This window comes from Zootoca vivipara, chromosome 11 (genome assembly GCF_965207765.1).
Source record: "Zootoca vivipara chromosome 11, rZooViv2.hap1.1, whole genome shotgun sequence".
In the NCBI taxonomy this organism is placed as follows: Eukaryota; Metazoa; Chordata; class Lepidosauria; order Squamata; family Lacertidae; genus Zootoca; species Zootoca vivipara.
The window spans coordinates 33,835,619-33,860,893 of NC_142594.1; the positions used below are offsets into that span (position 1 = coordinate 33,835,619).

The 25,275-nt window shown below is 42.2% G+C and overlaps 1 protein-coding gene across 14 annotated transcripts in view; it reads right to left on the minus strand.

Moving 5' to 3' along the window:
• Nucleotides 1–7,245: 7,245 nt before the first annotated feature.
• Nucleotides 7,246–25,275, minus strand: part of ADAM22 (ADAM metallopeptidase domain 22) — a 126,827-nt gene continuing 108,797 nt past the window's right edge. For 6 of the 14 annotated variants that reach the window (XM_088654509.1, XM_060280777.2, XM_060280780.2 and 3 more), the window contains 3 exons: nt 23,780–23,890; nt 11,032–11,155; nt 8,819–10,675 (listed from right to left, as the gene is read on the minus strand). In XM_088654509.1, the coding sequence (XP_088510635.1) occupies nt 10,655–10,675; nt 11,032–11,155; nt 23,780–23,890 (256 nt within the window). In that variant the 3' untranslated portion in view covers nt 8,819–10,654. Of the gene's footprint in view, nt 10,676–11,031; nt 11,156–20,801; nt 20,889–23,177; nt 23,225–23,779; nt 23,891–25,275 lie in introns of all 14 variants that reach the window. The other 8 variants (XM_088654512.1, XM_088654511.1, XM_035128902.3 and 5 more) reach the window with 3 other exon arrangements.

Sequence of the window (25,275 nt, forward strand, 5' to 3'; positions counted from 1 at the left end):
GGTGCCGGTCAGTCATGCACTCATCAAAATGGCTCAAGCAATTCAGCAAACAGCAAAATACAGTTTTCATACTTTTTGAACTTACAGTAATTGCCTGTAGGGATTGATTCTGAGGCTTAAGTGCAGGCAAAAAAGATCATGGCTGCAACTTCAGGTGACTGACAGGTGGCTTTTTCCTTCCATCTCATTCACACATTTTTCACTTCTCAGCAGCCCTATGTTATGCTTCATGACCCAAGCTTTGCAAGAAACTCAGATTTGTTACTGAAGAGACAATTTGCAGAGCATTAGAAAGGTTATGGGGTGAGGGAGATAACACACTCATTAGCAGCCATTTTTGTGTGAAGGTGAAGAAAGGGTAAAGAAAAATCAGCTTGACGGTTCCATTCCTTAGAGCAATGGTGGCAAACCTTTTAGAGAACGAGTGCCCAAACTGCAAGCCAAAACCGACTTATTTATTGCAAAGTGCCCAAAGTTGTTGAGCTTTATTGGGGAGAGACAGAACAGCAGAAAAAACACCTCGGTTTTCGCCATCTCCCTCCCTCTTCCCCGCTCCCACCGGGCGTGCTCCCCGGCTAGCTGGCCTGCTCACTTTCGGGCCGCTGCAATGGGGAGGGCGGAGCAGCCCTGAGGCCAGGTGAGTGGCGGCAGCCGTGAGAAGAGGGAGAGCCCTCACGCAAGTCAGCCAGCCCAACAGCTGCGGCTGCCTGCCTGCTCCCCGCCCATGATCCTGGCATGGTCTTCCCCATATTCCTCCCTCCCTCCAGCAATGTTGCCACGGCAAAGGGGTGAGGCTAGGTTGGGCCAGGGTGCAGGGAGGCAGTGGGTGCAATTGCCCTCCTAGCCCAGGGAGGTCAGGCCCACAGGAGGCGAGGGGCCTGTGGAGGATTGGAGCTGGGGGGGGGCGGAAGGGAATGGGCGAGGTCTGGCTTGGAGGGGGGAGCTGGGAACTACCACGTAGCACCCAAAAAAAGTGCAGGCAACAAATCATGAGGGTCAAATAATGAACGCTGTTACGCCCAATCAGAAACAGCCACTGGCCACAGCCAATTTAAAAACAGACCAATCACCGAACACAATTGCCGGCTACCAGCAAAAAAACCCCACGTTCCGGGTTTAAGCAGTGGATGCACACAATAGCGTGGGGAGGATCGGGAGCACAAATGGAAAAAACAACAAAACAACAGCGTGGATGGGCTGGTGGCGTGCGTGCCAGCAGTGAGGGCTCCACGTGTCCACTCTGGCACGCGTGCCATAGGTTCGCCACCGCTGCCTTAGAGCAACCTTCACCAATCTTGTGCCTTCCAGATGTTTTGAACTACAATTGGCCATGCTGTGTCAAACAACATCTGGAAGACACCAGTTTGAGGTTACAGGAAATTACTTTCCCCCTGTTCTGCAGCTAGCTTTACCTCCCAATTGTTCTAGAGGTGAACTACTGACAAGGCTCAAAGGTTTGGAGTCTCTATCTTAAAACAAAATAGGCTCTCTCTCTCTATATATATATGAGTAAATTTTATATATAAAATAATCCACCAACCAGCTGCAACAGGCCACTATGTTAAAGGTGCTGCCAATTAGTTTTTCGTAATTTTTCGGTATTATGAAATGGTATTATGAAACTTATGTTTCAGCAGGTATTTATGCACTGTGCTAATATGTTAACAACTAGTTGAAGGATAAAGAACACATCTCTTTCTGTCAGGAGAAAGATGCAATTCCTCACACTGCCACCTTCCCAAAACATACCAAAAAAAAACCCTTCAAGAGCCATAGTAATAATTTGAAAACACCAACTTATTTATATAAAAAAGCACACACAAGAGGACACCATAATCATATTAAACTGAGTCATATTTACTGAATGTTACAATACATGAGTAAAGGTAGAAATTTGTCATTTTGTCTTAAATATGCTCATAGTGATGTTACTATGGAAAAAGTGTGTGCTAGCTTCATGAATTTTGATGCTTATGGAAGTTAAGTTGCATTCAAAGCTGTGTAGTTATTAAGGTTCTGCATTATTATGTGTCAAAATTGGATGTTTCAGCAGGAGAAGGATTGAGACAGTTCCAAACAGTAAAACAATTACAAAATGCCATATGGTTCAGCCTCCAATAGTGAATACAGTGCTTGTTTTTACCATATCCACAAGACAAACACGCTACTGCAAAAAAACCAGCCATTAGATATATAGTACAACAAAGACATTGTTATAGAAAACATTTGCAGCAGTAGATTTAAGATGTCACAAATAATAACTGCTACTTGAAAAACATTGCAATAATTCTAATAAAAATTGGCCACCATAAGTTAAGGGTGTGTGTGTGTGTGTGTGTTTAAATTCCACAGATAATTAATGGCACTAAAAGCACATTTACATTATGCTCGGATTGTGGCTAGTACGTAAATAATACAGTGGTATCTTGTTGCTCAAAGATTGTGCAAAGGTTTACAGTTTAATATGCACCACACTGTGTGCCCTAGCAAATACTACACAGATTCTCAACATAGGCAATCAACAGGAATTATTAGACCAATATACTTCGTATCTTTGTATTTACAGACTTGCTACTGTATGATATTTTATAGTTAACAACTAGCACCACTATATTCAAAGGGCAGTTAAGCAAGTGCTTCTAAACTGGTTGTAAAAATATACTTTGCAAAAATTGAATATGTAAGGTCTTAAGGCCTCTCAGGCTTAAATAATAATAATAATCTGTGTCCACTGTAAAATGGTGGGATTTTAAGTTTGTCTTTTGTTTGCATGCATCTCAAAGAAGAATTGGTAGACAACCTTGTGGTACCTGGGAGGGCATCTGAGAAGGCTATAGGACCCTCTCTCTTTATGGGTGAGAGGCAGGCTGCCCTTGGAAGCCCAGCCACCATGGAAAGGTCCTCTGTCATTGCCTCTCTGTTGTCACTGCTCCAGAGGAGAGGACAAAAGGAGGACATAGAGTGGATTTCCCATTTGTCAGTGTGCTTCTTTCCCTCTAGCTTCTGCCTAGCTTGTGCAAAACCAGCAGGGCTCAGAAAATGGTTTTACTGCCAGAGATTCTCCCCATCCCCTCACTAAATTGCTCTGCTCAAGTCTATTGGCAGGATTCAAGACTGTGCCATCTTCTACTACCCTGATTGTCAAACTGATATGGTATACCCTACCATTGCACCATCCCTTATCAACTTATTCCAGTTGGTTTATTCTACTTTCATTTTTCCATAGTTCTAAATTTCCTGTAGCTACAGCAGTTAGTGGAGCTATTTCTGCTACAAGACCAAGCCTCTAGCGTGTGGGTTTTTGCTTTGTTTTTAAGCTGTGTTGCCTATTCCTAGTAACTTCCACACACAAAAACCCAGTTGTATCCAATGTTAGTCCTATTCAGAGTAAACCCATTGAAATTAATGTGCATATCTTGAGCCATTACATTCACTGAGTCTACTTTAAATAGAACTAAGTTGGATTCCACCCATAATACTATGTATGTATGTATGTATGTATGTATGTATGTATGTATGTATGTATGTATGTATATAGTTTTTGTGTATGTGTGTGTTAGAAGAAAAAATATTGTAAAATATTTCTTGTTTTCAAAGTTAAGAAAATGCTATTACTATGTTCTGAGTTTAAGTTGTTGCTTTTTTAAAACATAGGCTGGTTGCTGTGGCCCAGCTGAAAAGCACTGGTTGACCCTTTCATTGGATTTTAGCACTCCAGTTGGTCTTGAAAATGGCACCAGGCGTGGTACTATTGCTGTGTTTACATTGGCAGTCTAAGGTAGCAAGCCTCTACTCACCTAGGGGTTGGCTAAATACTTCTAAGTAAGCATACATAGACTTGCTCTTTATTATTATTTATTGAATTTATATACTGCCCTATACCTGGGGGTCTCAGGGGGTTCTGTAGAGGTTGTAACATGGAGGCATCTACCAGAGTTGCTTCTGACACAATTTCTCTACAAGGATGGGGAACCTGTGGTCCTTCTGATATTGTTGAACTGCAGCTTCCAGCATTCCTGACCATTTGGCCACTCTGACTGAGAATGATAGGAGTTGAAGTCCAACAACACCTGAAGAGCCACAGGCTCCAGAATTCTCCTGTGGAACTGAAACATATTTTCCATATTGTACGCCTGCATGTAAGGGAGGGATGGGGGAAGACACGATTCTCTAAATTTTGCTGGGACTGCAGCCTCCACCATCTCTGTCATGCTGTTTGGGGCTGGTAGGAGCTGGGAATCCAACAGCATCAGGAAGAAGAGTTTGGATTTGATATCCCGCTTATCACTACCCGAAGGAGTCTCAAAGCAGCTATCATTCTCCTTTCCCTTCCTCCCCCACAACAAACACTCTGTGAGGTGAGTGGGGCTGAGAGTGTGTGACTAGCCCAAGGTCACCCAGCAGCTGCATGTGGAGGAGAGGAAACACGAACCCGGTTCCCCAGATTACAAGTCCTCCACTCTTAACCACTACACCACACTGGCTCTCATGTTCCCCTGAAGTGAGAAATTACAGTGCTTACATGGTTTCCCTGCAGGTCAAACATACATACAGCCCTATAAAACAGCTCTCCGCACAGCTAGAGATGCATGGCTTATCTAGAGATCTTTCACAAAGAGGCTTCGCATGAATAGGTGCTGTAGTGGTATTATATTATCTTCTCTCTGTGTGTACACATGTATATACAGAACAGAAACTCATTAAACATTTCTCTGAAGGACAGCCATGGAATTGTCAAAGATTACAGCAAGAAGAGTCAATTTTTTAGTAGAGTAACATGGAACACTGTCCCAAATGCCACTAGAGATCCTGCTAAAAGCTGCTCTGTAGACTGTTTCACATTTGCACATCTGGCTATTTCAAGCTCTGATGCTATTAAAAAGCAGTTTTTATGTTCCCCTGGACACGAGGTGAGCTCTTTTAAACTCAGTTGGAGCTGAGTGGGATGAAAAGGCATGTTGTCGTTATTTAATTTTGTGCCAGAGCTCAAAGCTCATTATAAAACATTAATCCAAATGCAAGAAATAAAGTAAAATTAGCTATAACCCTCAAAAAATACACAATACTGAAAATATTAGAAGCCATGTTCAAAAGACCAAACTAATTTCTTCAGAACTTATCTGTGTTTAAGGAAAGCTTTCAGACTCCAAATTAAGCAATGAACTGCCTCGCCTCTTCCTCCACACACACACCAGATAATCTTATTTGAAAATGAAGACATTTGAGTGAAAATGAATGATTTGGAGTGTAACCATGGTAGGAAAGGGAAAATAGTGACTGTCCCCTCGCCCCCGCCCCCAAAAAACACCTCAAAACTGCCATGCGTTCCTTACATTAATTATTGTGAACCCACCAACAGAAGTGGATTTTGTACACACAAAAGACAATAAAAGAAAAAGTAGCCATTTCAAGTTAGGACACTATAGCTACCTCTAATGTTTTCACTCACTACCTTATGATGCCAGATTCAGACAACTGAACGAATTTTCACACACCTAAAACAAACCCTAAGCCAGCAGGTGTGGACTAACATTTCAGCAACACTCTGGAATGAAATTTTATTCTCACTTACCTTCATACTGCTGCTGTCTTGCTGCATGTTTACGGAAGAAACACTCTTTTAAAAAAGCCCAGGTTGGGTTGGCCTGGGCCTGATTTCATTTTCAGTAATTCAGTTGCCAATCAAATGCAGCTGTGACAGGACAGGTGACTTGTGCTGAACTAATTACAGCTGCAAACTATAGGAAGGGTCTGTTCTGAGGCCTACCAGGTCCACTCACATTCTTTGCCCTTTAGCTGCCCGTTTCCTTCCAATATGAAGGCTTTGCATAGTACCGTTTGTGGTGGCTGACAGATATTACTGATTTCTTAAGTCACCCCCCCATCCACTGCCTTCATTTTGCCCATTTCATTTCTGCGTAAAGGCTTTGCAAACTATTGTTATGCCTATCATGAGGCACATTGAGCAACTTGTCTCAGGCAGTAGATTGACAGGGGTGGCCAGATGCATGTTCCATGCCCCCTTGAGCTGCCAAGCCGTGGAACATCACTTTGGGTTCCTTTCTCTTTTGTTTGAGGGGTAGCAGCCACCATGCTTCAAACAAAAGAGGAAGCTAGTGGTGTCACCTGAACAAGGAACTCTGTGGCCACTGGCATTGGGAGTACCAGACCGAGCCAAGGCTGTCCACAGAATGAGGCTGGACAGCCTCCTTAGTCACCCCTCCAAGTAGGGTTGCCAGACTCAATAGAGGACAGGACTTCTGTGCCTTTAATTGCCCTGTTCTCTTTTGAGTCTGGAAACCTTAAAGAGAAACCAGCAGACCCTTTGTTTAATTTCCAAGCAAAGGGTCTGCTGGTTTCTCTTTAAGGTTTCCAGACTCAAAAGAGAGCAGGGCAATTAAAGGCACAGAAGTCCTGTCCTCTATTGAGTCTGGCAACCCTACCTCCAAGTCTCTCATGAGACTTAGCCACATACTTAGTGAAGTCTCAGAAAAGTTTGGGGTGGCTTCTCTGTGGCACTGCAACACCTACAGTAAATAGCAGCAAATGAGCTTTGACTGTGCCTCTAGCTACTGTTCATGGCTTTTTGCTGCGACAGTATCCCAGGGAAGCTCACAAAACATCACAATCCTTATTCCAGAACCGGAGAACCTGATGTCCTCCCAATGTTATTGCATCCCTATCATCCCTGACTACTGGTTATGCTACCTTGGGCAGATGTGAGTTGGAGCTCCACATCTGGAGGATCGCAAATTTATTGCCTTCTGCCTTTCTATTTTATTTGCTGGCGCAGCGGCTCATAGGAGCAAGGCTGCAGAGTTGACATCCATTTCAATCACATCTTACTAAGATACTTTTTCCTGGAAATCTCTACAGAAAGGAGACATGCTCATTTATCCTGAGAAGAAATAAATATTTGGGGGGAAGGAACCTTCCATTGCCTCTGCCTGTGAACACAGCTCAGCAGAGGCATCTCCAGAAGTAGTCTTTATGTACATATGGCTTAAAATAAAACAAGCAGATGCCCTGGATCTGTCCACCTAGATCCAAAGTGTGAGGATAGCTAGAAGCAGCACCCCTCTCAGAATCTTACCTCTTCTGTCTTTCAGGACTCAAAACCCATTAGTTACCCTTCTTAATCCAGACTTAAATCATCATTTCCTACTGACCATCGTCCGTGACCCTTTCACACACCAAGGCAATCCAGTTTTGTGAGCTGAGAAATCCTGCACTAGACCATGGAAGTAAAAGCCAAGATTTATTAAAATTATATTTTAACTTTACATTAAGATTACTGAATGGGTGAATATTTACAAATATTAGTAATGGTCAAAACAATGGTAGGTAACAGTGTATGCCATTAACTGCAGACAAGGGTGTATTCTCAATGAATGTTCTGAAGTTGTTTCAACTAACACTACATTACATTCAGCTCTGTCTGTGGAAAAACCCAAAACTTCACTCTTCCTAATACACCTAAAAATAAAAGATGGAGGATTAAAAAAAAACCTTAATCAGTCTTTTTAAAATGATGCTTAGGTTTGTACCAAAACAAAAAAACATCCAAAAAGGCACATGATATACATCTAAATGTTTCAGATACTGAGGACCAAAAAGCTCTCTCTCTCTCTCTCTCTCTCTCTCTCTCTCTCTCTGTGTGTGTGTGTGTGTATTCTCTACAATTAATATGAAGTTGGCCTTTTTATTTTAACCTTCCTTTAACCTGAAGGGAGGTTGCATTCCAGAAGTTGCATCAAAATCCACTGAAACCAAGGGAAAGGTAGTCAGGTTTTCAACCCAGTTTCCCCAAGTCTAATGGCACAAGATGTTAACTTAGCTTTCACCCTCAATTCTCTGGCTGACATTATATATTTGCAAAATTATACTTTTACATATACTGTACAATCCTTTAGACATTTTCTCATGTGTAAATTTCCTCTCTCTCTCTCTCTTTTAACTTTCCTTTCCTATTTACTGTATTACAAATCAAAATACTTACCCAACTTTATGCTTCTTATAGGGATTATTTATGACTGCAAGGCCAGTATTGTATAAATATAACTGGCAGAGTCTTATAAATATAACACTTTAAAAGTCTTACATATTTTACAATTGGAGACATTCTTAAATGCACTTTATATTCACATAGAACCAACATTTTCAACTAAGTGGAATTTCTTAAAATAAGTCCAGTTACATCAGGGAAAGGTGAACCTGTGGCTCTCCAGATGTTGGGCTACAGGTCCCATCAACCCAACCAGCGACTAGGCTCAGTGGGGCTGATGGAATTGAGAGTCCAACGACATCTGGAGGGTTCACAGGTGCTCTATACCTGAGTTAAATGAAGGAAGGCCACACATGGCAACATATGTACCAAAGAATTGTGTGAAATAAGTATAAAAATTTGGAAATTTAGAAGCTGTTGCCCTTGCCAAAGAATGCTTTAAATAGAGATTTTTCAACAGCCCATTAATTCCTTGCCATGCATGTGGGTATCACTTTATTTGGGGTTCTGCAAGGCAGTGTTTTCCCGAAAATCTCTTCTCTAGTTGCTGCTAGGAAAAAAGCAGCTTTGAATCACTGGGGGAATATTGCCTAATACACACCTTGAGAGCTACAATACACACCACAGACCTATAATAAGGTGCTTATTCATTTTCATCATTTTACCTCACAGTTATTTTGGAATGCAATTAACAAGAGGACGGGAACATATACTGACTGGAACATATTGTTAATTTTTTTTAAAAAAAACATACACAAAAAACATTATTTTGTAAATGCCTTTGAAGATTCTTCTCCCTTTCCTTTTTGCGTATGACCATCTTATCACCTGCAATGTTACATCATAGAATGGGGAACCTGTGTCCTTCCATATGTTGCTAGACTACAACTCCCATCATTCCTGGTGATTAGCCATGCTGGCAGGGGCAGAAGAGAATTGGAGTCTCAACATCTGGAGGGCCACAAATTTATTCCTCATCCCTGTGCTTAGTTAATCAGGATAACGGCTCCTATATAAGAATCTATACTGGCAATATTGTGTCACCTTCATAAGATTCCCTATATTTTATTTATTTATTTATTTTAAAAAAAACAGCTTTGCAAAATCTTTCATAACAAACTCAGTTCAGGAACATCGATGAATGTATATAGCCAATAACAACATAGCATACCGATAGTGCATAGTGCACCGTGTGGGAACAGAGATTCCTCCATACATGTATTATGCAACTCCATGTAGATGAATGGCCTCTGGTAACTTAATCAAACCATTCAGTTAATGGCTCTTATTTGGCCAAGGAGTGCATTATTTACATAGTATTATATCAGCACATAGGATAAATTGGTGAAGCCAAATAACTTAGGAGCTCTGGGTAGCTGAACTTCAGGAAAAAATGTAATATATACAGCAAATGTGCCATTCTGACCACCATCACATTCACTGTTGTGGTCCCTGATTGTGACGTCATTGTTTTTTTTTGTAAGTGCTCCGTTAAAGTCCCATTGATGTCATTGGGTGAACCACTGTTTTCTGTGGATCCAGGAAGGCATTCTAGACCCTTCAGGTTAGCACCTGAGCTTTGGCATAGCAGCTACAGAGGGGCGGTTTTTGAGGGGGAAACAGCACGGTTGGGGAAAAGATTGAAAAATCCTCCCCCAGCACTACAGAACCATCCCTCCCCTTGCAGCTGCTATTAAATTTAAATATATATATTGGAAGCTGTCTTGTTTAGAGTCAGACCCTGGTCCATCTAGTTCAGTGTTGTCTACGATGACTGAAAGCCATTCTCCAAGGCTGACTTTTCCAGTCCTGCTTAGAGACGATTCTGATTGAACCTGGAACCTTTTTCATGCAAACCATGTGCTCTTCCATTGACCTATGGTCCTCCTTCCATGCCACGCCTACTTTGGCCCTGAATATTCTTGGACATGTAATGTTCACTCATGAGTGTTCTTCAAGCAAAACAAGAAAACCCCACATTATATAATTGCATTGTTGGTATTTTACAACTTTTTACACACGTATGTGTTCCTACTGAGAATATAATCACAAAAAGTAATAAAAATAAAAAAGCAATTTTTTTTGTTGTTGGCTGCTTATGTCATAATGTTTGCCTCTTCAGATCCCACTTGCGGAAAAAACATTTCTTACTTCTGCATGCTAGTTTTACTAAAGTATAATGACTAGTCCCTTACACATGGAAAGTGGTGAAAGGAGGGATTCATGCACACAGCATAAATGTTTACATACCAAATTCTGAATTCTATTTTTGTTTGTTTGTTTACAGTTATTTGGGATTATGTTAGACCAAAGAAAAACCCACATTTGGGACTCTCAATTAGATTCATCTGCGCATCTACATATTATCTGTCACCATGCGGAATAATCTTTTATATTTTCAGTTCCATGTATCCCAGGTTAATGGGGTATGTATATGGTTTGGTTGCTCTTTACTTGTAATTAAAATCCTAATCCGCTGCAGAAAATTGCCTTTTCTTTCTTCAGGGAACGTGTTTGCTCCATGCTGGTCAGCATCTCTGCCCTTCAAATTGTCCACTTAGCAGATGAATGTTCCGCGACTCAACAATGCTGAGTTTGTATAAAATCTGAAGTAAACAGTTCTGGTATCAGCTCAGGTAGACAGTGGAACTAAATGGAAGTCTCCCATAGCTGTAAGAGGACAAAGAGAAGAGAAATATCCATTGTTACTGTTCCTGTTATACTACTATTCCTGCATTGCATGACCTTTGGGATCCCTTTCAACTCTACAATTCCATGATTCTACAATTTTTGTATTCCATGTTTTAACTATGTAATGAAAACTTTTGTTGTCTGAGCGAAAGCAGCTACTGTGGCTCAGTGGACAGAGACCCAAGTTGACATTCCAACCAGATCATTGATGGATAAACAGTTGGCTCCTCCAAGATAACACCAGTACAAACAACAGTGAAAGACAAAATGGTATTTGTCTGCATCTAGCTTAAATGTTAAGTATGCAGCAGATCCAAGGAAGAAGTGATGCTTACCCTGGCACTTGCTCTGTTGGCCTTTTTCTCCTCATCAGGAAGTGGAGGCATCGGGTATGGGTATTTTCTGCTGGAGGCAATCGAGCCAGTAGATGACGATGGGGACTTTGCAGGGGAAAGGGTCCTGAGGTGTTGAAAAGACAAAAATAAACAGAATGTCTAGGGATATCAGCCTTTGCTACAAAAACTGGAACTACTTTGAAGCTTTGCTGGGAATTTGATTCAACCACTCTGCCACACATAGTTGGAAAAGAAGCCAAAGGCTTCCAAGCTATAGCTTAGGAAACAGTTCAGCAGGACCAACTCCTGTACAAATCTTGAGCAATTCTAATTCATATGAATGGAGACTTTGCAAGAGTTGTTCTCAAGGGACTGCACTTTTTGACAGCAACTAAGCTAGTCTTCACCCATCTTCAGATGTTTTGGACTACAATTCCCATCAGCCTTACCCAGAATGGTTGTGCTGGCTGGGGCTGATGGGACCTGTAGTCCAAAACATCAGATTGGCAAAGGCTGAACTACATGCTATGAACCAGACTTCTTATCATTTTATGCATCGAATGATAAAAAAATAAGCTATTTATAAAATTGGGAATATGATTTATTATGAACCGGATTTAGGGTAGCAGGGTGAGTAAGAGACAGAGTTATAAAAGAGCCCCCTTGTTCTCCCCTCAGCCGAAGTGGCTTCAGGGAAGCCACAATTTAAGCCTCTGTCGCCTGGAATTTTGGAGGTAACGATACTGGTCTATCTTATCAATTTGTTATAGGGATCACAGAGGTAATATATGTGAAGCTTTCGTTATTATTTAACTAAAAACCATTCCTTATATCACATTGTATCTATGCCTTCATCTGCACTATACAGAACTACAATTCTCACAGTGGTTTAACTGCCAAATCCTCTTCCCAAGGGAACTGTAGCTCTCTGAAAGGAATAGTGGTTTCCTAACAACTCTTTAAAAAACCACAGTTCCCAGGATTCTTTGAGAAAGCCAGGGCTGCTTGAAGTGGTGTGATACTGCTTTAAATGTATAATTCGGATGAGGCTTATATACCTACTATATATATTTTGGATAGTCGTCCGTTTATGCATTTGGACGCCTCTTTATATTAGCCAAATTTTGAATGATGGTCCCTGAGATCAAGGAGCAGGTTTTCATCCATGTTTGGATACATTTGGATGCCATTTCAAATCAAGAGAGCAGATGGGTTCACTGCACTGATTTTTAGCCCCTAATCTTTTTGTTTCTTAAAATTCCCAAACAAAACTGGGTATGAGGCTGCTAGCATATAAATACAAAGCATCAACATTTCCCTTTTATTCGTGCATTTTTGTACTGGCTAAGAAAATGAGGAACTGGTAGAAGAGCTTTTTTTTTTTTAAAGTGACTGTTTACTAAAGAGTCACTGACTGCTTATACCAGGCATAGGCAAACTCAGCCCTCCAGATGTTTTGGGACTACAATTCCCATCACCCCTGACCTGCTAGCTAGGGATCATGGGAGTTGTAGGCCAAAAACATCTGGAGGGCCAAGTTTGCCTATGCCTGGCTTATACTAATGCAAGTCCCACTGACAACTGTGCACCTATGTCAAGGATGAGGACATCTGGGGCCTTTCCAGGTGTTGTTGAACTCCAACTCCTATCAGGCCCAGCCAGCATGACTAATGGTCAGGGATGATGGGAGTTGTACTACAACATCACCTTGAGGGCTGCAGGTTCCCCATCCTTCACCTACATTGATATAAGTCTTTGCTGGCTCAGAGCTTAACCGCAATCTTATGCGTGACTACTCAGAACTAAGCCTCAACTGCATTCAGTGAGGCTTACTCCCAGGCAAATATGTCCCGGGTACAGGACTGCACATAAGTTGCTTTTTTGAAAGCAGCGCAGCGGAAACATTTATTACAGTGTATGAGAACATGTTACATTATACAGAAGGCATGCAGTTCAGAGGCAAAAAAGGGTTAATTGTGAAGAAACAAAGGCAAATACGAAGAGCTGAACACCCAAATTAGTAGACATGCAAGCAACATCCAGTGCACAGTGGTTCCAGCCAAAGTAGGAGTCTGGTTTGGGGGTGGGGGCGAGGGGTGGGGAGGATAGACAAAAATGGACTGATTAGTCAGAGAAATCAGCATTTCTGTACAAGGTAAGGAAAGCACTAGCAAGTCAATGTCGGCATCACACAGAAGGGCATTCTTGTCCGAGTCAATAAGGCGTCTGCACTTTATTGACTAGAGTTATACACACAAGGGCATGGACAACTAAAGTGTCTTAAGAATCAATTCCGGAATCAAGGCAGACCAAGGAAGCTCTGTATCTGGGTCATGTGCAAGAAAACATAAAAGCCAGAAGCACAGCTGGTCTCAGATGTTCCGGTATCCTGATGAAATGCTGGACTCACTCACCGCCCCGACCCCAGTCCTGTGCTCATGGCAGCCCTTCCTCACGCTCCATCCTGGGTCCCTCTGGCTCGCTGAACTCAAGAAAGGATGTTTTTTAAAAACATTCCTCATCACATGGGTGTGCCAGAAGCCTGCTTGGATCCCTTATGCCTCCCTCGCCTCCATGTATCTCAGACCATGTTTATGTACTTTCCGCACCAAACACCATAGTTGCCCCCACATTTCTCCAGATATCATCTACATATTTCAGGAAGCTTTTAATGTCTGGTGTATTGTGTTCTTTTATACTCTGTTGGAAGCCACCCAGAGTGGCTGGGGCAACCCAGTCAGATGGGTGGGGTACAAAAAAAAAAAACAACACCACATTATTTATTATTATTATTATTATTATTATTATTATTATTATTATTATTATTTTCTGCCTCTATGGTTAATGTAAAGTGTGTGCCTTGTCCAACAGGCACTGCCTACTTATTCATCACAAGTGGATTTAGGAACCATGTGATCTGCCCTAACGATGAGTGTAGAACGTACAGGCGTTACCCAGAGGATCTTGGGAGCATCTAAAGAGTTCCAAAATCAGATACAAGCGGAAGCAGGGCCTTACCCATAGGCGCTAGGGTTGCGGGGCACCTGGGCGCCGGGCTCTCAGGGGCGCCAGGCCGAGAGTCCGGGGCCCGAGAGTTGAGTCCGGAGAAGAGCCCACCCGTCAGTCGGAGAGCCGCTGTGGGCTCTTCTGCTGCGGGCAGCTCTGCGCCGTGAGTTTGCGAGCCAGCGAGACGCTGAGGCAGCCAGCCGGCTCCGCCCTCCTGCGCGCCTGAGACTGGGCAACTGGGGGGGTGTGGATCTTTGCACCCCGCGCCGCATATGCTTAAGACAGCCCTGAGCGGAAGTCCCTCCTCTGTGCATACTTTAAGATTATATTCAGGAATACATTTTCAAAATCCAATCCACAATCTGAAATAAGTACATTTCCTGATGAAACTTCAGGTGCCCTTCTTGGACATCATCACAGAAGGAAACCAGAAAATCCTGATAAGCTTTGCTCATTAAATACCTCAAGCTTTCTAATAGCTTTCTATTCTTATTTGACAAGAGCATCGGTGTTTTGTGCCCAACTGTGAAAAGGAAGCTCAACAATCTTTGTTCGGAAATAATGCAGGGAAGTGGTGCATTTGTCTAATGTGCCCTCTTCTGAATGCAGATGGGATGTCGTCTTTTTGAATGTGCCTCCATCAAATAAGCTCTCTGTATCGGGGTGAGATACGCAGTGCTAAAGATCCCTCCCCGCAAGGTTTGCTTATTGCATGCAGGTAAACTATGCTGATGAGTTTTCAGAAATGTTATACATACAGTGGTACCTCTACTTACGAATTTAATGCGTTCCGAACGCACATTCGTAAGTAGAAAAAAATTGTAAGTCGAATCCCATAGGAATGCATTGGGAGAAAAAATTCGTAAGTCGAAGCAACCCTATCTAAAAATTCGTAAGTAGAAAAAATCCTATCTAAACCGCATCCAAGATGGTGGACGGAGCTCCGTTCGTAAGTAGAAACATTCGTAAGTAGAGTTATTTGTAAGTAGAGGTACCACTGTAGTTTGAAACAGTGCAGCCCACAGTCATGATATCTGTCCATCCCTTCCTTCTGCATCATGTGCACTTCAGCTTTAATTATTTCATGAACTTAACCTTAGCTGGAAGGGATGTCCTGACAGTCACTATGATTTATGTGTGAAAAGGCTTGGCTGAAAAAAATATTGTGAACACAGTATATACCATAGAGCAATGACTGTACTCTGCCATGGTCAAATTAGGATAACCATGCTTGGTTTCCAGAAATTCTTTGCTCATTCTGTTTGACTCCTCAAATTCATCAAGGATCCACAAGGAAGTACAAAACTAGATACAATTTCCTCCTTAAAAGTCATCATTTCTGCTCAGGAGCCAATTACTTCCTTTGTTTGCTCCCACGAAAAGGGAATGGCTACAAGTAGATAAGCAAATAAGTTGTGTTATCTCTCAGTATGTTCTCTTTCCAAGGCAAATTCTAACAATTCAATTTCAATGACTTATTTCCAAGCATGCACGTTTAGAAGGGCAATCTTATGCACACGTACCTGGGAACAGGCCCCACTGAACGCAACGGGACTTTCCTCCAAGTAAGCATGCTGAAGATTATGCGTTAAACTTGATCGCTACTAAATCAATGCCACAGAGAATTTGCCAGTTCCTCTACAACCGTATGCAAATATATTTCAAGAGGAAAACTGGTACAGTTGGTACCTCTGGTTGCGAAGGGATCCATTCCAGAGGCCTGTTCGCAACGTAAAAAGCCAGTAACCTGAAGCGCTGTATCTGCGCACGTGCGCAGTGCGATTTGGCGCTTGTGCGCATGCGTGAAGTGTGATTTAGTGCTACTGCGCATGCGCGAGCGGCAAAACCCGGAAGTAACTCTTTCCTGTACTTCCGGGTTGCCGCGGGACGCAACCTGAAAAAACGTAACATGAAGCAAACGTAACATGAGGTATGACTGTAGATAGTTTCAGGAAACCACAACATCTAAAGTATTGTGTGTGGTTATAGGACTGCCCTCCCCAACCTAGAATTCCCCATATGCTACTAGACTCCAACTCCTATCAGCCCCAGACAGGAGTTGGAGTCCAACAACATGGGAAGGAAAGCAGGTAAGCATTGGCAGGAAGCACAACCCACCTTAAGTGGACCACCTACATCCGTTCTGCTCTCATACTTATTTACACCCCGCCCTCCCCAGTCAAAACCGGGCTCAGGGCGGCTAACACCAATAAAATTACAATAAGACATAAAAGAAAAGAAAACAATTAAATTAAAATACAGATTAAAATACAATATTAAAATTTAAAATGCAGTCACACACACAAAGCAACTTGCTTATGTTTACATTTTTTCAAAAATCACAATATATGCATGGCAGCTCCTGCACTGAGAATTTTGCAGAGAGCTAAAGGCCGAGTAGAAAGCAAGACTAAAAATTCCATGTGCAGCTTCCCCAAATTAGAGCAAAAGTACCCTATGCAGCTGAAAAACTAGCCACCATCACAAACCACTTTCCTGGATTCCAGGAAAAGACAGAATTCTACACATGGAAGCCATCTTTGTAGCTCAGGACCCCATTTCCCCCCTTTGCAGGATATTTGTAACACAATGCTCCACATGGAACAAATTCCACAACAGACTCTATTACATCACCACCACTATTTTCTCCCAAACCCAGCTCTCTACAAATATTCCCTAGACTAGAACCTTCCCCATCACTAAATAAAAAATAAAAAAATAGTGACAACAGTACTTGTTAGGTTTCCTGCTTTTGGGGCGGTTTGAAGGGAAGCTCAACAAAAGATAGTATGTGGTAGAGAATTAGCAGACAGACTCTGCAATCCTATGCATGCTGATTCAGAAATAAACAAGCTGCCTACACCAGATCCCCCCCCCACTGAATCCTCCTTCCCAGTGCAGAAGAGGTTTGTTTTTGTTTTGTTTTTTGTACACAGGGGGACTGCAGTGAAGAGGGATAGGAAAATCCCCTAGTAAAATACTGCATTGAATACTATCTTGTATACCCAAATGCTAACCTCAGAAACAAGAATTACCCCATTAAGGCCTTTGACCAAAAGGTAACTAGTGACTCGAGGAGATGAAGCAACATTTCTTTATAAATGATACCACTTCTGAATTTAATGAGATGGGTTTTCTTCACCTAGCACTGGCCATGAACTTCTCTAAACATCACTTTGTGACAATGATATGGGTCTCCTATCCTCCTATCATCTCACCTGTAAACTGCACTGGGTCACTTTTGCCATTAAAATCTTTTAGTATTGCCCCCATTGTCACGTGGCTGCTTCCCATGTGCTCAGGAAAATGCTCCCTGTGGAATTTAGAATCTTGATTGCTCATGGTTCTAGATCAGATGAGAAGCTCACACAAGCACTAAACACATGGGGAACCCTTTATCTACTCATCTGTCCCACGGGAAGCCCTCTTTCTACTCCTCTGTCCACTCATGTAACAACTGAACTGGGCTTATAACAACAATGTAACTGGCCACTGAGAACAGTACAGTACCATAATTTGGTGATCTCCAGCACTGGCAGTTGGAAAAATATAAGAGGAGGACCAAGCAAGATCGTTCCTTGCATAATAAATTCTAACAGACTAAGGGAGCAGGCTCATTGTACAGGATTAAACACAGACTGGAAATAATATTAAAATATGATTATATGGAACTGAGATATGGCGTTTGCCTAGAGAGCACTAGATTTTTTTTTTAAAAAAAAATCATTTTAGGAGTCCTTGCAGTCTTCTGGTTCTGATGAGGCAGAACAAACAGGAATGATTCCAGTCTCCTTGTGTTTATTTAATTATTGGCATAAATGACTTCATCTACTAGAAGACAGGCTCCTAGAGGTGTGGGCAAATTCACTTAATTTTTTTTTAAAAAAACCCAACGACTTACTCCCCTTTCAGTGCCATCTTGATCCAATTACATGGTTTCCCTTTGAATTTTCTTAATGGATTATGGTTGGTAGCTGCCAAAATGGTATTTAAATGGCACCTAAGAGGCATTTTTTGCGCAGAGAGCTATGCGCTTATCGACAAACGTGAAGAATGTGCTACGTTATGCATTGATAAAATCCCAGCACAGTTTGAAAAATTACTGGTAGTTATTTGACTTCCCTACATTTGTTTTAAGGACAGCTCCAGCCCTCCTTTGCTGAGATGGCAACCAATGACCTGCCCACCCTTTTAAATGTAATCCAGTGTGCCGTGGCACCCTGGGGTGCCTTGAATGACGGTCAGGGTGCCACAAGCTGCACTAGCCTCTGTCCCTTCCCTCCCCTCCCTCCTCTGATGCCCTCTCATGTCTCTGCCTCCCCAAGGCTTGCATGGCTTGTTGCAGCAGCCCTGGCTGCAAGCTCCCCAGGCAAATGGTACCTCTGGGGCTGGCCATGGGGTGCTAGTTGCCAAGAGGAGAGAAGTTCAGAGACTAGGGGTGGCAGCAGCGGCTGCCCAGAAGACTCTCAAGGAGAGGAGGCTGAGGGAACAGTCCACAAGAGAAGGTTTTCAAAAAAAGGGTGAGAGACCGCCAGCGATGCAGGCAAGGGATGACATAACTGGACTCTTGAGCCCCAAAGGGGTGCCAAGGGAGCCGTGGACTGAAAAAGGTTGAAAACTTCTGCTTTATGGGAAAGTCCCTTTTGACTGACATTTCTGCATCCGTAGGGAGAAAACAACTGGACATGCCACATTACCTACTCTTCTGTCTTAATTTTGAGGGCAAATGCAGAATACCTTCCTTCTTCCATTGTTAAAAATATGGCAAACACTGATTAAAGCAGAAGAAAATAAAATATTTATTGGCCAGCAAAAATGAGATTAATTTAACAGTGGCCACCTTTGCCCTGGCAGATGCAAAGCAGTGGCAAACATTTTCTGATTACTATATAGCCAAACTCCAGTTTTGACACCTGTTTTGAGTGCTCTTTGACAAAGGATTGAACTAGAGAAATGCTTATTTTAGGCTGCAATAACACTTATCTGGGATAACACTTACCCCTCCCCACCTTCTGACTATGCATAAGGGTCTGGTGACTTCTGTTTCAGTGTATCTGAAGAAGTGTGCATGCACACGAAAGCTCATACCTATGACAAACTTAGTTGGTCTCTAAGGTGCTACTGGAAGGATTTTTTTTTATTTTTTTGTTTCGACTTATCTGGCAGTAAGACCCACTGAACCCAGTAGAGCCTTTCTCTTAGTAGACATGTATAGCATTGCACTGTTAATGAGATATATGCACACTTAAAGTATTTAACATAATTACATTCTTGAGAGGGGAACCTGCCCCATTTTATATCGGGGGGGGGGCTGTGTGGAGAGAGTCTCCTCCTTTAAATTCCTGGGAGTTTACCTTAGTGAGGACCTCACTTGGAAAATCAACATACTGTAACTCAGGTGGTCAGAAAGGCCCAACAGAGACTCCATTTCCTCAGGGTCTTGTGAAAGAAGAATGTTAGACAACTGATGAACTCCTTTTACCGGTCCACAATAGAAAGTGTCCTTTCATGCTGGCCTGACAGCCACAGACAGAAAGTCTCTATAGAGGGTGGTGAATACAGCACATGATATCATGGGCTGTCCCTTGAGTCCGCTAGATGACATCACAAGGGATCATTGCCTTAGGAGAGCGAGAAATATTCTCAGCCTGGCCATCACTTCTTTACTCTTCTACCCTCGGGCAGGAGATATAGAAGTATAATCAGCTGTACCAACAGGCTAAAAAAGAGCTTCTATCCGTGGGCTGTTAGGCTGTTGAACAGAAAATAACATAGTGAAATTGACTTGTGAGGTGGTGTGTTGTTCCATAAGAGATTGTTTGGGGGGGGGGAGGCTCATTTAATTTCATTGTACACAGGTTGTACAATTATAATAAAGGTATTGCTGTTGTTTGTTGTGTTATTCTCTTGTTATTATTGGTTCCTTGTTATTAAGTTTTACAGGTTTTTGTATGTTTGCTGTTTGGTTTTACCAATTGGTTTTTATTGTATGCTTGTAATTCATTTTCTTCTTATTATTTTGATCTGTTAGTTGGCATTACGGCCAATGGCCGAAACAAAGAAAGCACAACCCAATTGAATATTCACATAACACATCTTTAGCCTCTTGCCATGAAGAGCAATTAATTCTTTCCAGCATATTTCTGACTTCTAATGGATATACTAGGTAAATGCTCTGCTAACATGCTTGCATGCTTCCCGTTTTTTAATTATGATGCACAAATGATAACCTATGTACAATTCTACTACTTGCTGCAATTTAACACCTTTACTGTCAAAGCACTGGGTTGGCACTAACAGCACAACCCTATTCATGTCTATTAAGAAGTAAACCCCACTGCTTTCCAGGGAAGTGGGTATAGGATTGCATCTTAAGTGTATTATAAAGCTACTAGCTTCAATATACTGACCTTTTAGCTATTTCAACTAATGTTACTTGATTAGTAGTAGACATAGATCATGCCCACGAAAAAGCTACTTGGCATCAAACGAAGAGAAAGCTACTAAAAGCTAGAGATGGTGATGGGAAATACATGCACTATGAACATCCTTTTCAAACGGCTTCATTAAAACAGTCAGAAAAGAATCGCAATTGCACAATGAAGCCCAAAAAAGACATCAGAAGGCAGCAAATGAACAAAAAGGGTCCTCAGCATCTACAATAAATCACTTGTATTGGAAGATACAAGATAAGGAGTCCCATCATATCTGGAATATGCTGGAACAGCTCTTAAAAGATGATAGAGAATTAATTTACAAAATACCTAAAGTAGGGTCCTTCAGTGTTTTTATTCACATCTTCTACCCACTTAGCTACATTATATTCTGTTTTGAACCATGGGCTTAAATACCTGCAAAAAGCAATGGAAGGAACAGAGAAAGCAGAAGAAGAATAAAGAAATATCTGGTAACACAGCAGCAGCATAAGCTCAGTTTGGCCGTTTTACATCCTCCAAATGCCAAGGATTGCCTTAAATAAATCAGTGTGGAAGTTGGGTGAAGAAAATCCGAGCCACGGGGGTTCAAAATGAATTCCCTTGGAAGCGGAGGCTTACATTTGCAATTTACTTTTGCCTTGAGAGAGAGAACTACCCATCTCTTAAAACTCTAAATCTCGGTCTGGATGCTAACAGACTTAGAAGCACTGAATCTGCCCAGTGGGGAAGTACGCAAGAGACAGGTGCTACTAGCAGCTGCCCTTCCAAAGCGAGGACTACTTTAATCTCTTATAAGCACCTCCTGAGAACTTCAGGCAAGTCGTTTTTGTCTCAGTGCTGTGTCTTTAAACTAACTTATACAGCGAGCAAATGCTCTCTGCCTTGCACCACAGGTCAGGAGTACATAAATATAGGCAGACCACCTTGGATACTTGCAGGTTGATCTGAGAAAAGGCAGCTAAGAGATGGCTCCCTCTCTTACACCAGGGGCTGAACATTACGGTCTTGGGGACTCTTTCACTTCCACGGCTGCAAATAAACCAGGTCCTGCCAGTTAAAAGGCAGGAAATGTTACTGGCTTGCAGTCACACATGTGGGTTCTTTGGTGCACCTAAGTCTGTCTACAACACAAGAAGCTGTTTTTGCATTGCAGCACAAGCTGTGTACCCAGAGGCTCACCACACACTGCCCTTTCTTCATGTTGCTGGCAATATGTGGAAGACCGTGGTGAGATGAAGAAACAGATTATTCTGTGCAGTGAGCTGCTGCACACACAAAACGGCTGCCATGTGGTAGCAATCTACCGGACAGAACTGTTTGGCCTACAGTCCTGTGTACACTTGCATGGGAATAATTCCCAGTTAACTCATGGGGTTTACTTCTGAGTAGCCTTTGTTTGAAGCACAAAGACTGGGCTGCACTACACTTGTGACTCCTATAAGCTGGGCAATTGCCCGTGCAACTTGAATATAGCCTTTGGCCAATAAGCATGGATCCTTCCATCTGCTTCCCAAAGCCCAGTCCCAGTCAGTGCTATGTGCAAGACATTTCCCACAGTATTAAAAAAATAAAATAAATCCAGACTGAACCTAACAACCGTTGTTTTATCAATGGAAAGTATATTCTACTTTGTCCTCTCTTTGCAGCCCAGATTACATGAGTACTTGTTTGATAAAATTTACTACTGCTACATTAATATTGCTGCCTTTTTAAAAAGTCAATGAAGTGCAGGGACAAACTGGTAACGCCAATGTGGTGTAGTGGTTAGAGCGTTGGGACTAGAACGGGAGGGAGCTAGGCTCAAATTCCCCCTCACCCAGGAAGCTCACTATGTGACCTTAGACCAGGCACTGTCAGCCTAACCTATCTCACAGGGCTGTTGTTAGGATGAAATGGGTGGTGGAGGCGGGAGAAATACGTGTGCCACTTTGGACTCCTTGAAGGAAAGATGGGGCATTAATTATATGCAATAAATATCCTTCATAAATTACTCTGAAATCCACCTACAGCTGACACAAAGCCAGAGACTCCATGATGACCTTGCTACTGCTCCAAGTTACAGCATATTAAATTACATCATGTAATCTGACTCTGGAGAATATCAGGATTTATTTTGTAGAAAAACAATTTTCCAGGTCTTCACAATTGTGGAGAAAAATGCACTGCTGCCCTCAAGGGGGGGGGGACAACAACACCCCAACTTCCTCTTGGTCACCTGCCCCAACCCATTCATCTCTGTTTATCAATGTGTATCTACACCAATCTTCCCATTTCACTAAGCCATTAGCTGGCAATGTTTTGGGCGAACCATTTTTAGCTTGTGTTGAACGTGGGCTTTCAATAGAAATAAAAATCAGATGGCGAATTTATTATATCCAATAATCACTGTTTGCATCATTCTGTCTAAGCTGCGTAACTGCCTCACCCACTCACCCCAACCACATAAGCACAGGCATCGCTTTAATTCTCTATCAGCTATAATTGCTTCTAATTAGTCTACTTACTTTCAACAGCAAGTTGAAAACTAGGAGTGCTTTATGTTTTCCATCTCGGTTCCTATTTAAAAAGTAAAAGTTCAAAGCACAGCCGCAAGACAAATTTGCTAGCGAAGCAATGGGCTCATGGGCAAGACATTATGCGCTAATTCTTAACTTGCAGTTTTAGTGGGCTTGTGTGAGAGCAAATGACAAACCTTTAACCTACACTTTTTATTGTAAAAGCTCGTTTGGTAACCATGAAGCACTCCTGATCTGGATTTTACAATGAGAAAAGAGAAAGTTATCACGGCAACAAAGCATGCAACGGTTGTACAAGTCTTTTGAGGCTTCTTCGCACCAAGTACACACACTTCAGCTTCTATTATTACTGAACAACCTGAAATGGTAGTTTTTAACATCATGCCAGGTTGCAGAATTAAACCAAGAGGGGCAGAGCAATCTCTGTGGGGATAACTGTGCATCGGTCATCATTGATATAGTATAACCCATCAGTTCAAATGGTAAAACTTTTGCTTAAAACAGAAAAGAAACAACTTCTTAAGCCTACAAAACGTAAAACCAGTGGCTTGATTTGGCTTGCAGCACAACATGCAACAATGCAAAAGTCCCATGTTTTATAAGACGGGGGGGATGGGTGGGCGGGGATTACACACATCAGGTCAGCAAGGAGGAGGGCTTAGCTAGCGCTGCCATCAGCAATCAAAGGCGGGTTTGGGGGTATTTAGCCACAGTGATACTTTTGGGAAAAAACTTTTAATGGGATTAAAAAAAATAGTTGCCCCAAATGGAAGGGCACTTAGGACTGACCTGTGATCCCGATCCCTTGTCTGGGGGTGGTGAGAACCCCTGTGGCTTATGCCTTGGGGTGGGGTTTGGTTGGTGTGGGAAAGCCCAGGCTCAGAAGCATGGGATGCTCTGCTGCAAAAACACAATATATAATAGGGGTGGGGGAAAATCTAAGCCAAAGTTTATATCATTTATAACAATGAGGAAGATGCACACCTATAGAGGCAAAGTTAGTACAAATTAACAAAGGATTGGCTACCCGGGAAAGGAGTTCACTGGGACATGCTTTAACACATGCTCCTATGCCACCAATCAGGGTCTTGGTGTTAATGGTCAAAACTGTTCTTCTAACCTAGGCATAGACAAACTCGGCCCTCCAGATGTTTTGAGACTACAATTCCCATCATCCCTGACCACTGGTCCTGTTAGCTAGGGATGGTGGGAGTTGTAGTCCCAAAACATCTGGAGGGCCGAGTTTGCCTAAGCCTGTTCTACCCATTTAAGTTTGCTGAAAACTCTGGAACATTAATGTCTCATCTTTGGAAAACTATGGAAGTAAAATACACTTTTCTGGGCCAGTAGGAAAATAGTCCCACAGAAATTGTCAACTACGGAAGTTCTGTTTTGTTCCACTAACACAATACCATGCAAGTAAAATGACCGCTTGGTCTGCTTTGTGTAACACTGATCTTAGGGACCAATATGGCAATAAAACTATGCATTCCCAGCAGTCATTAATCAACTCCTCTAAAGGGATCAGGATCAGGTTTTTTTTGTCCCCCATTACCAACAAGATCAGTTTGCTTTAATGACTCTGTAGCCTTGGGGAGTGGTCATCTTATAACCATGTAGTTAACCTTTCACCAGGAATGCTGCAATGGACAGCAGCACAGAGACGCCAGTTCTCCAGATATTGACAACTTCTCTTTTGGGTCATTTTGGATGTCATTTGCATTCAGATCACACTACTTCAAAGGTTGTGGCAAGCACATGAACACATAAAATATACGTTGCCACACGAGGCTTGTTCATTCCGTACAGCATGTATCAATAGATGGCATTGCACAAACAAAGCAAACTATTTTAAGTAAGTCTTATTTAGCAATACGTAGTTCTCTAAGGAAAGTATATAGCTGAAAGTAATATGAAACTTCCAAGCAAATTAACACATAGGAAAGCATCTTCCTTTTACAGAGAAGGGCTTCCTGAACTCCTGGCATCTTGTGAAACTAAAATGGTTATCCGATGTTATTCAAACTAATTTACTAAAAGGTGCATCTCTAATGGGATACAAACCATATCCAGAATTAGGAAAGAACCAGGTAACAGAAATTGAGGTAAGCTATGTTGTATATTTATTTATCTTGCAGAATGCTACACCAGAGTAGCCAACCCTCCAGAGGTTGCTAGACTACAATCCCCATCACCCATGACCACTGGCCATGTACTCTTGGGCTGATGGGAGTTATAGTCCAACAGCATATGTAGGGTAACATGTTGGCTGCTCCTGCTGATTA